General features: G+C 45.9%; 2 protein-coding genes across 2 annotated transcripts in view; one reads left to right on the top strand and one right to left on the bottom strand.

The window, feature by feature from the left end:
- LOC119400638 (suppressor of SWI4 1 homolog) overlaps positions 1 to 6927 on the top strand; it is a 30333-nt gene extending 23406 nt beyond the window's left edge. The window contains exon 8 of the mRNA XM_037667675.2: positions 6551 to 6927. Within this exon, the coding sequence (XP_037523603.1) occupies positions 6551 to 6900 (350 nt within the window). The 3' untranslated portion in view covers positions 6901 to 6927. The remainder of the gene's footprint in view (positions 1 to 6550) is intronic.
- Positions 1 to 12894, bottom strand: part of LOC119400563 (uncharacterized) — a 273061-nt gene that overhangs the window by 236136 nt on the left and 24031 nt on the right. The gene's annotated exons all lie outside the window — the stretch shown is intronic.

Here is a 12894-nt window from a genome sequence, read left to right on the forward strand (position 1 = left end):
AATGCGCGAAGTACACATTCTGCAAGAGACAACGCTGCACGAAGAAACATTTCTCCACCGTCGACATGTTGGCGATACCGATGGCACTTGTGGCTTTGCAGACGGCAGCCGCTACTTTGGCGAGAAATGCGAAAAAAAGCGAAGCCTCCGAGATCAGCGTTTTAAAACCGAAAACACTAAAAATACGTCGCGGCGTTGCGGATCTCGAAGGCCATGCTTTGCGGGCCAGCACGCCATCGTGCGCGAACAGACAAGGAAGGGAATGCAAACTTTACAAGGCTGCCAAGTCACTTCCAATTCTCATTTTGGTGCCCTCGGCAATCAGCCTCTTTGAAAAACACTAGCCCGTGCATTAAAACCTGCGGATCGCGCGTCAAATATACCGATGAACTGACAAGTGCTGCGCAACGAACTAGAGCAATGCAATTTCGTCACCTGCGCGCGACGAGGGATTGGAACTTATAAGAACGCTGCCGAAAATGGATCAATATTTGTGGCTTTTTTTTTTTTTTCCGAAATGGGCTAAATCTAGAAACCGAAACTAGCTCAAATATTGCTCCATTGGCATGTACATTCTCTCACCTTTCCTCTAAAAGAGTTATTGGAACGAAATGGGTCAAATACCAACAGCTACGTGTGCTCACAGATCTCGTTTCAAAACGAAATCGAGCCAGATCCATGCGCTGTATGGATCGAAATGAGTCAAATCCAGTACGCCAATAGCAGAGCGCTTCAGCGATCACGTGATTCAGCAAGCATGAAAGCCTCCGTGTGATTTCCCGCCTGATTGCTCTGCCTGTTTTCTGGGTGCTTTTGCAAGTTTTTTCCCTTTTCGGAGCTGGATTATCATGGATTCTGATGGAAGTGAAGAGATCGTCGAGGGATCTGTCCCCAAACGTCGACGACAACGTGAACAGAAGCAATGTCGACGCCGGCGAAGCAAGAATGTGCCGCTGCCGGAATGTAAACACGCAAAAAAAACTCTCAGTGCGCGCTTGTGACAGAGGCATCTGTGCAGACTTTCAAGGAGAAGTTCAATGAATTGTGCAGGGTGGAACAAAAGGCGTTCGTTTTGATGCACTGTACATCATCAGCAGTAAAACGCAGGAGAGGAAAGGAAGCGGATCCTCGTCGAAGCATTGCTGCTGTTTACAAGGTACGCCTTGAAAACGGGAAAGAGATTCGTGTTTGTCGCGATACGTTTTGCGCGGTGCTTGCTGTGGGTCACAGCACAGTTGCTCGCTATATTAAGCACAAGCATGAAAGAGGCGAATTGAAGCCCGACAGGCGGGGTGGTGATCAGAAGTTCAAGCACTTTTGTGGAAAGCGATCAGTTGTTGTGCGGTTTATTCAGCGACTTCGCGCAAGAGGGTCCCATTACAACCGGAAGAAGACAAAAAGGTTATACCTTCCAGTTGAGTTGAAAAGCATCCGAAACTTGTGGAAGATTTATAACCAACAAGCACCTAATGATGCGTGTGTTAAGTATGGCTTCTTTCACCACATTTTTCGAACGAAGTTCAATCTTTCGTTCAGAACACCAAGAACGGACGTTTGCTCTGTATGTCTGAAAAATGCGTACGAAATGAAAACTTGTCAAGATGCTTCGCAGAAACAGCGTATCATTACCGAGCAACGTGTGCACAGGTTGAAGTACAAGGCTTTTTACTCAATGCTACGTGAGAAGAGGGAAGACTTGAAAACTTTCTCCTTTGATTGCCAACAGAATCAAGTCCTCCCCAAAATACCGGACCAGGAAGCCTACTACAGCCGCCAGCTGTATCAATACCACCTATGCATGGTGGAGCACCAGGTGGACGGATTCATTCCTAAAGAAGCCGTGCATTCGTACACATGGAGCGAAGATGAAAGCTCGAAAGGAAGTAACAAAGTTGCCAGTGCCGTGCATAATACATTTCGAAGTGCGAAATTTGAAGGAATAACGGAGGTGCGGTTAGTAGCGGATGGCTGTGCTGGACAAAATAAGAACAGTACTGTACTTTGCATGCTTCTTTTGTGGCTTCAGAATGAGGCTCCTTCAGGGATCTCAGTAGTTTCTGTTGTGTTTCCTGTCACAGGGCACAGCTTTTTACCCCCGGACAGGGTGTTTGGCCGGATTGAAAAGGATGTGAGAAAACTCGAAGAAATCCTGAATCCGCAGAGCTACCGAATGATTTTTTCAAATCACGGCACTGTCTTAGAGCTTGGAAAACATTGAAACGTGTACGACTGGAAAACCTACTGTTCCGCAGTGATGAAGTCGATGTCCAGCTTGCCATTCAAAATAACTGAAACCAAGATCTTCTACATTCAAAGAAATGCAGCTTGTAGAAGTCCTAAAATTAGAGCGGAACCCCACTACAAGGTTTCCGTATCGAATTTTGTGCCCGTCCTAAAGAGGGGAAGGTCGCTTGCACAAGCACCCGTACAATGCGCACTCTACACCCACCATGTGAACGAGATGAAACTGAAAGATGTGACAAGCCTTCTTGTGAAGCATTTTGGCAATTCATGGCAAGAGAATGAAGACCTTGGGTATTTCGTAAATGTCCTCATGCGCTCCCAAGAAAATAATGATCATTCAGAAGAACTTGAAGACAGCTGCTTGTGCTGTGGGGACGACTCACCTACTGTTCGTGTGTAGTGCTCTTGAAGCACTGTTGCCTATGGCTTTTCCGTCAGAACTCCATCATACCACTCTTGAAGGTCAATTTCAATAGTTTTTTAAAGAATACCGCATTGAATTCAATGTGTCAATTCAATATGAGCCAAATCCAAAGTTATCATGCTAATAGTAATGGTGAAATCTGCTGCATATTTTTTATTTGATTGTGGCCTGAAACTTCCCCTAGCCGACATGTAAAACATATCATAGAATAGCTTTGACAGCGTTGTGTTTAGGTTGCATAGCAAATTTTTGCCGTTTTCTCAAATTCTGTTTGGATGGATTTGACCCATTTCGAAAAAAAAAACACCTCATTTGTTAGGAAAAATGCACTTTCTGCACTTCGGCGCGGGGCAGCCTTTGATATAGCGGATGTTTCGCTGTGCGGGAGTTCGATATACGTGCACACCAGCCCCATACTTTTGCATGGGAAATTCAAGGGGATTTCTCAACTGTTCGATATAGCCAATAATTCGATATATCCAAGTTCGATATATCCGGGATCGACTGTACTCTCTAGAGGTAAAGCTCCCCATAGGGCCCATGCATTGAAACCTATAACTGCATGGGTTCCGCCATGATGGAACAAAACGAACGTTGCCAGACCCCGAGACGCTCGCTATATTTGACGGTAGTAATCAGTTTTAATCTACTAACCTAAGCCATCTACGCGCTATTCAGGTAACATCAGCTGCGTATTGATGCATGAAGCCGTGTGTTAGTGTAGCGTTGTCTGTGCAGCTGGCCCGATTGATAACAGTTAAGATTTCCACCTGTTTGTACATGGTTTTTACTAGGCACGCCCTGCCAATAATGCCTAACGAATAAAGTTTCTCCGTTCGCTGGCACAAGGGTTACTCCACAGATTCGCAGCTCGAAGCAACGTGCGTAGGCCGTGGTCGCGCAGTGCTTCGACTTCCAATGACGAGACACCTGTATCCACATTCTTTTTCAGCTCATTGCTGCCGTACTTCAGCGCAGAGTGCCATAAGCAGAACAATGTCGATTGCAGCGCGCAGCGGCGAATGTGAGTGAGACGTCCCCCGAAAGCTTCAATTAAAACTAAAGATACACGGCACACGAAATTTTATCGCCGTTGAAAAGACTAAAAAAAAAACTTCGGTTGCGCCTAGTTACGTAACTTTCAGTGCTTGTCTCATCTCTTCTTTGCCGTCTGTGCTGGTTTGCATTGAAGGTTTCAGCTTAAAGGAAAAAAGGGCTGTCACATGAAGGCGAGTGGTACATGGCAACAGAAAACGCACACAACGGGACACTATGACAACTATGAGATACACGACGCGGAAACCGGCGCAATCGGCCGCAAGCGCACTCTCGAATGTTGGTGTTGATAAGGTGGCGCCATCTAGTAAACCAGCGTGCAAACGTTCCTTTCTGCGCAGAGTAAATTGCATAAATAGCCGTCGTATTCTTTCGTAAAAGTATTCAAAATAAACATAAAACAATATCCGCGTGTTTTTAATTGTGCAAATGCTTTTCTTCTAGAGTCAGTATATTACCTCTGTGACCACAAAAATGTGCTTGGCCGCCATTGTACTCAGACTGCTCCCCTCAGACTGCTCCCAAGCTCATGTGTTCTGTTCTCCTTTGTACTCCAGCTGGGAAACCCAGGAACGGGGAGGGGGGGGGATACAAAAGGACCCCCAATGGCTTGGGGGTCCCAGTTGTAAATCCCCCTACTCTTTTTGTTGCTTTCTTTGCTGATGAAGCCTGCACCTCCCCCATGCGCTGGCTGGGGTTGAGGGGGATAGGGGCTTTTTTTTTTTCTTTCTTGCTTTTTCTAGGTCGCCTGAATGCTCCACCAAGACTGCAGTGTTCATTTCGCATAATCGCCAGCCGATCACCGCTAAAGTTCGTCTTAACAGAAGAGTACAGTTGGGCGGTCTTAAGCGAATTTTTTTCCCGTTGAGTCTATGGGAAACCAAACAAATGGTTCTCTGTTCGGCATAAGCGAGAATTCGTCTTAACCAGTTCGTCTTAATGGGAGTTCACTGTATAAGACGGGTAACAGTGCTACTGCTACAAGCAGTAGTACCCGTTCAATCATACTTTGTGAATGTTCGTGCGTGCGTTTGTATGTGTGTGTGTATATATACTCAAGCAAAATTGAAAATTTTTCGGGGGGGTTTGAACCCCCTCCCCCGGGCTACGCCCCTGCTAGGATCCTACTCCTCAGCCTTGTTCTTTATTGCCAAAATGCATTTTGAAGATAACAAATTTTGCTGGTACTATTAGCCTTCATATGGTACAGTCGACGACCGATAATTTGGACTCCACGGGGAACGTAAATAAGTCCGAATTATCGAATGTCCGAAAAAACAGAATGCGTCAGAAAAAAAAAAAGTACTTTTATTGACAATTCAGGGTCCCGGTGGCCGAAAAAAGTTGTTAATACGTTGCTGCCCGCACTTCCGCTCACGTGCAACCAAGTCCGCCTGTATCTCCGCCAGTGTGATGTGATCGCTGTACGATGATGAGCTGCTTTCATTCGTGAAGGCAACGTGTCTGTGCGGCGCACTTAGCGGTCGCACAAAGAGGCAGCATGAATGGCGGCGCGGCGCGTTTGGGTGCTCGCCTATTAAATGCATGCACTACACATGCAACTGCACCAGGCCACATGCACTATCGAGCAGTTGACTGAAGATGCTCATCGTAAGGCTTGTCAGCGACTGTGCCATACTGGCGCGTTTGCCACCTGCCGCCATCACGCCTCCGTGCATTTCCATTGCTTATCCGTAAAGACATCGCCGCACGGCGCCGTGATAGCGGCCCCTTTGAACTTCCGGTCCGCTTCACCCCATAACACTTCGGCATCGCGACAAAGCTGACTTTCGGACTCTGCTACTGTCGTAAACAGGTCGACTCGCGAAAGCGCTGGTTCGAAGCTACGAGATGATAGAAGCGGCAGAAGTGGAGGCTTCAATTATTGCCTTTTGGACATGCAATTTGGGTAGAAAGTCCGAAAAATCGGACGCCGAAGAGTTTTAGCGTCCGAAATTTCCGAGGTTCTTGACCATTGACGTCTATGGGGCTGGTGACGGTGCCGCGAAAGCGTCCGAATTTTCGAGCATGTCCGGAAAATCGGGCATCTGAAAAATCTGCAGTTGACTGTATCTGCTGCGTTTCGTTGTCGTCGGTGCGGCCTTCGTCGCTGGCTGTGAGGACACCGTTGGCGCCATTTAACTCGGATCTTTTGAGACAGCAGAGCGTAAAATAAAGCAAGTCTCAAGATAAAAATGAATGAACGCGCACGCAAAACGCTTTACCGCAGACGCATTCGACAGAATGGCGGCGATAGCAGCGCAGCACGGGGGATACAGGAACCGGAATGCTGGAATGTAGGATGTTCGCGATGTGGATACGATTTCCCACAGTTGACCAGTGCCTCCAAGATCGGCATTTCTAATCTCAAATCTCTGAGGCATAAAGTAGCGATCGAAATAAAGCCTCATAGATCACCAATTAGCTTTCATTTTGATGTTTGAGGCCATACTTGGTATGATACGGGTGCCGGAGGAGATAATGGCTGGCGATTCGGTGTGCGCGACAGTCTCGGACAGTGTCCGGATTATCGAATGTAGATCTCGCAGCTGTCCGAAATATCGGTCGTCTTTACACATTACTTCTATGGGATCATCGGCGGTGCCGCGCGACTGTCCGAATTACCAAGCATGTCTGAATTATCGGTGTCCGATTTATCGGTCGGCGACTGTACTTAAACATACCTCGAAAGCTCTCCCTGCATGCACTGTAATGTTATAGCTGGTATAATAAATGCTATGTGCAGTTGTATACACAGCTGCTGTCTGTACATTCTGTGGCAGGTTACAGGAATAAGCACCTGAGTATACCTTGTTTGTGTTGCAGACACACCACCACAAGCCAAAAGAGCTAATAAAAAGGGAAGTGGCACTGCAACTGGCAAGCCTAATGTGCAGAGGAAACTACAGCACCACAAGCAACAAAGTGGGCAAACAAGAAAAGGGTCACCACCACTGAAGCACAAGGGTAAGACAGAGGAAGAGCAGGAGGATAAGAAAGCGAAGAAGCGAAAGCTGTCAGACTTTGAAGTGATGATGCAGCGACGCAAGAAGCGGAAGAAGTTGAGAGAGAAGGTGAAAGAAAAGCGTTTGCGCTCACAGAAGCTGGCCAGGCTTCGGGCTCAGCAGAAGCAGGAGGTACCTTTCAAGAAAGTCAAGCATAAAAGAAGCCGGTGAGGGCCACATGTGCATTGCAAGGGGGGGGGGGGGGGGGGGGGGGGGGGGCTGTACATAACATGGACGGAAATGTATAGGAAAATAAAACAATTTTTAACCAGTCCTGACCATCATTGGGAGGTACTAAAAGATTGGCTTTTTATGAGTGATGTATTCAGAAGTGTACGGTGGAACTTCAGTGCTTGGATGCCTTGTATTACTCTTGTCTTTGGAATCTCAGATTATGATGCTACCAAGCCTGCAGTTCAAACTCCCATTGACCAAAGGTAAGAAAAGCTTGGCTAGTCAGTTTTTGAAATAAGTTGGCTCTAATAGGGAGAGGTGCACAACCACAGAGAATGAAATTAGGCGTCTCAATGCCAGAATAGCAGCTTTGGAAACTCTTAGCAGATCACCACAGCAAACTGCTGAAAATAACAGTACTGTATCTAACTTGTGCAGTGTTACTGACCAGTTGTCAAACGTTTCGCGCCCACGTAGGTTGTACTTGCCACTGGACGCGTTCCTGCAAAGACAAAACACGACCAAGAACAGACACCGACAGAACACAACTTCAAAAATATTTTTTCTTGCTTAAAACAAAAAGTAATTTGATAAACTTTTTTCAGTCAGTGACAACTAATGTTGATAGTAAATGTGCTATTCAGCATAATTTTACTTAAACCACCTCAATGTTAAATTTACGACAACACATGTGCGAAAATGAACTTTTTTGCAACTTTGTCGCCAGCTGTATGCACCATTTCATGCCATATACGTCTCAAACTATTTTTTGGCTACAGTAAAACTTCCTGGCGATCAGTTAATACAAAATATTACATTTCACTGAATATCTCCTTTTTATGAAAAAATCCCCAATACGAGCCATATTGTCCATATTTAAGGCTGCATAAACCCACGAAGGCGTAAACGTTCGTGAAACTTGTTTTAAATGAAAAGCCTACGATCGTTCTGTAGGGAAAATTTTGTCCTAGCCTAATTTAGAAAGAAAAGATTTTTTTGAAAACTTTTTACGAGACATAGTTTCAAGCTTTTCGAAAAACTGCACATGTGGTTTGTGGCACTGAAAAATTTTTCTCGCTAAAAATATTTTGGCGGAAGACTTCTTGCTTTGGATAGAGAGTCCTAGATTTTTTTCATTCAAATCTCAGATGTTCGAGCGCCAAGGCTGGGACAGTGACCCATATATCACATATTATAAAGAAAAATTTGCATATTTGTCATGCCCCAGCTAACCAGCACAACATAGTTTTTAACTGAAACAAAGCATGTGCAAATGTCATTCTTTTTGGTTCAAAGGGAAGTGGAAGCAACTTTGAATAGTACCAGGATTTGAATTTCGGTAGAATGCCAGTGATAACCTGTGAAATTACGTTTTAAAATTTTCTATAACCTAGAGCATATAAGCTGGTAAAGCAAGATTTTAAGCTTAACAAAATGGTGAATTGATGTGAGGGTAATAGTATGTTCATTTAACCTTGCAGTGGGGCTTCGCGCCAGTGGGGATTTTCCCTGGAAAGGTGTATTCAGTGTAGCACCCCTTCACTGCAGTGAAACCACCTTTATAGGGGGTTACGTGCGGACTAACATGGACCTATTCATTCATTTCGAATACTTTGAAAATTCCAATAATTTCAATTCGAATACTGTAATATTCTTTCGAATATCCAAAGTGCTCGAATATTCGCTCAAGCCTAGTTTTTTGGAATAAAGACTCCCACAATGATGACTGGGTAGTGTCTGAACAAAAAATAACGAAGTTCTGCTCAGGGAAGCTTCACATTACTGTGACAAACAACCAATTTGAATGTGTTCATAGACTGGGCAGGTACATTTACTATAAATACAGGCCAATCATAGCAAAACTCACTTTTTTTAAGGGCAAAGAAATCATTCTTGCATCAGCATGCTAGCTTAAAGGAATGCAGTGATTCCACTCCTGCGCCAAAGTGCGCCAAATTGTATTTACTGCGCCATCCTGATAATATCGACGAAATTTGTGCCAAACTGCGCCAAAGTCTCGGGTTTGGGGGCGTCTATCACCGGCAATCGCACCGCCGGCGCGTCAGAACATGTGCAGCTCGATCTTGGGGCTGCCAATAAAGTCGCAATCATGGACCAAGAATTATTCCGCTGAATAAATAGCGCTCGCGCGTGCGTTCCGAGTAAGCCACGATGCCATGCACGGTGCCGACGCAGCTTCTGTTCTGCAAGTCGGCTCGACAGCAAAAACGCGCTCTCCGCAGAGGCTCGTGACGTCTAGGCCTATCGGTAGCGAGAAAGTGGGACGGCGATTCATCGGCGGACGTCGTCTGTTCCAGAAACGCTGTTGATAGCTCGTTTCAAGCGTCGCACGGCACATAAGGAAAGCAGTGTTCAGTAATAACTACTACATGTGTGCTGCTAAAATGTCTGTCACTTCTGTTTCCGGACATCGCGGAATGAAATCTGGGATCGCTAGCAGTATATATATATGGAACAACATCTAATTTTCCTTGCTTCGCGTTTATGGAAGAGCACGCGAACGGTGGAAACGCGTTGACACTTTTCCTCAGATATACTTTATCCATGGACCATCATCCAGAACAGCTTTTTCCCTTCCGCCAGCACGCGTCCGAGTTTCTAATCACTCTGCGGTAAATACCCCCTAAAAGGCCCTGCCCTTTCGAGCTCACGTGCTAGGGTTCCAATTCGAATTTTTTGCTTGCTTTTTTAAAAATGTCATCTCATTAGTAAAATCATATCTCCTGGTCGGAGCAGCCGCAAATGCGCAGCTGTCAGTAGCGGGCCCGTCGCTGACGGCCCACAGTGAAGCGGCTACGCCATGTTACACGTCCGCCCCTCGCTTTCGGGGGTCAATAGCTAATGGTTAAAAAAATTCAGTTTCGCTTAAGAGCGAAGCAATGAATGCGATACCAAAAAATTGTATTGTGAAACGAAGTAAGACTAGCAGCTAACTCTTTTGGATCCGATCTCGCGAGCTCGACAAAACGCTGGTTTAAGCGAATATGGCCCCTCCAGGAACCGAAGCGTTTTCTTGCTCCGAGTTCTCTAAACGCGAAGTAAGCGTTGAGAACACAGCAAGTTTACGAGCCGTCTCCTGATGCCTCGAGATAGCGCGCGCGCAAGCGACTGCGCCCTTCGAACGATGCGCTCCCCCCCCCCCTTCCGATCCCCTGGCGTCCCTTCATGCTTCTTACGAAAGACGGGCAGGGCGTTTCCTCTGATGAGCAATCGACGGCAGGCCCGCACGCGGGAAGATGTTATTTCATGCGTTGTCCGTGCGGCGGAGACAGACGGCCGGCTAGTTTAATCTCCGCTTCAGCCGCGTTCGTCGCCAGCGCTCGCGAGCTTTTACCCGCGGCTAGAATGCTCGTGATGATGTTATTAATTTGGACTTTATACGGAAAATTACAGCAACGGCGACGGCAAAAATCCGCCGAGAGTGTCCATATAATTGCTATCGCAGGGGTCAATGTACGGGGCAGATTTTGCGCCCCTCCTCTTAGGTGATTGGAGGGGGCGGCCGCCCCCCCTGCCCCCCCCCCCCCCCCCCCCCTGTGCGCACGCCTATGCTCCTGAGTTGATTTTTTCCATGAGATTTGCAATGAATCGAAATATTTCTAGCCTTCATCAGAGCTCCGTAATAATACTCAGGTGCTTGAATGTTAATGCAATATGCTTCTGTATTGCACTCCAGGATGTAAAATTCGCTGCTCCAAAGTGCTCCCAGATGCAAAATTATCTGCTCCAAAGTGCTCCAAAATGAAAATTTTGCTGCTCCAAAGTGCTCCAAAACGGAAATTTTGCTGCTCCGAAAATTGCTCCAAATCAGAAGTCCTCGGTAGCATCAGTGGGAATGCCTTTTGCTACAAGTGAAGATTTTTCCCCAGCTACACGGCAGGCAAGAAGGCAGCTTAATGCATTCACGATGACACATAAGCCTTTTAATCTAACTGTTGATAGACTGCGCATAGATAACAAGACATAGTGCATATTTGATACCACTATTAACACTGTTATTTTTTCAAGTAAATAGTTCAAGGGCAGCACATGCCCAAGAAGCCATAATTGGTGGAACTCCTGTCATGCCTTTCCTCCAGTATCATTATCATTCACTAACATTCGAAGCCTAGTGTGCAAACGCGACCAGCTTTCTTCCTTTCTTGAAGACGGTAGATCTGACATAGTAGCAGTAACTGGAACTTGGTTGTACCCGGATATCGCTAACAAAGAAATATTGGACTGTTCAGAACTGTAACATTTACAGGTGTGACCGAAAAAATCAGAGGCGGCGGTCTCCTCCTCGGAATAAAAACAGCACTCCCGTCCTAAGCGGCAAACTCAAATTCTAACCTAAAATTACCTGGGCTGCATGCACGTACTGCTGTGTGTGCGTTACCAGCCTCCGAAGTCTAATTCTTCATTTGTTAACGACTTGCGTTGCAGCATAAATTCAGTGACAAAGCTTCACCCGTGTGATGCTATCTATCTTCTGGGAGTCTTCAATTTTCCTCTGATTGACTGGGTGAAATTAACTTCATTGTGTAACACATCAACAGAGTTTATCAATTTTGCCTTAGATAGTAAACTTTTTCAAGTTATTACACAACCTACATTTGGTAACAGTACCTTAGATTTGATTCTCACAAATGCACCTGAGACAATTGACCAAATTGTTTCTTTTGACGGACTTGGTGATCATTCTCTACTGCCAGTAACACTTAACACTTTCGTGACCGCACCTATTCCCATCAATAGTATGTTATCGATGATTTCAAGTTCAAGTTTTGGCACTCTCTGAGCAGTTCTGGACAGCTAACGCAATACAAAGGGTAAAATAACATGTTCTTTATAAGTTTTGGTTGGGAGTTTCTTTTTTCCATCACGGGGAGATTTTTAAAGCTCATTCGCAGTCGGTTAGGTGAGCGCTCATTGTTTCAGACTTCACGTAGACATCGCTTGCGGGTGCTCCACAGAAATGGCGAATTTCGACGGATTCCGATTAATCTGAGCGGTAATCTCTGGATGATGGTAGCAGCACAGACACGGAAGACGACTTCGATTCGCCAGGCTTCAGTACGGACGGCGAAAGTGCGTCAAACCTCCCCGGAACATCAGCAGCTATCCGCCGGTAAGTTTCGTCTTCTCCTTGGGTCGTTTTATCGCTTCCGCGCGTCGATGTAAGCGTATCCGGTGCGTACTAAAAATAACAGCTCTTATCTGCAAGGTTTTACTTCATTCGGGCAGGAGCATTTGGCGCCGGCTGCAGAAAGAGCGCAGTTCTCTCCGCAAAGACGGCGCAGAGTGGACTTTGACCCAACGCTCCGGTGTGCTACATGTTGTTTGGACTTTGACCCAACGCTCCGGCGTCTTCTTGTTGTTTTTCACCACAGAAGTCGTCAGAGAGATATGCAACCCCACAGATAAGTATGAGTGGATGCATACTTTCGAAAAGCCAAGATACAGTGAGAGGGACGGATCCATGGAGGAAGGTTGCTGAAGAGAAGATGAGCGAGTTCTTCGCACTCCATGCGTACATGGTAATCGTTGAAGTCCCGCGCTTGCATTGGTGTTGGTGTCAACGACACATATTTCCAGGCCTTTGTCCACCGTTAGTGATGCCATGGAAAAGGTTCAAGGCTTCTTGAGTGTCTCTGATCTGAAGAAGACGACCGTCACATCCCACGAGAAGCTTCACCACGTGTCTTCTCTATTGCCACACATGAACGATTCTTCTACGCTATTTTTTAACTCTGTCGGAACCTTTCAGTGGATGAGAAAATGGTGAAATCTGAAGGTCGGTATGGTATGCGGCAGTATATGAGGGAGAAAGAGGTCAAATGAGGGTACAATTATGGATTTTTGCAGATTTGGAACAGGCTACACTGTTCATTTCAACGAATACACAGGAAAATTGAAAATACCGGAACTGCAAACTATGCTATAAAGTTCAACAGAAAAAAATTTTTTTTTTTCGAAACGTGCAGCCAG

The sequence above is a fragment of the Rhipicephalus sanguineus genome, chromosome 1, assembly GCF_013339695.2.
Source record: "Rhipicephalus sanguineus isolate Rsan-2018 chromosome 1, BIME_Rsan_1.4, whole genome shotgun sequence".
In the NCBI taxonomy this organism is placed as follows: Eukaryota; Metazoa; Arthropoda; class Arachnida; order Ixodida; family Ixodidae; genus Rhipicephalus; species Rhipicephalus sanguineus.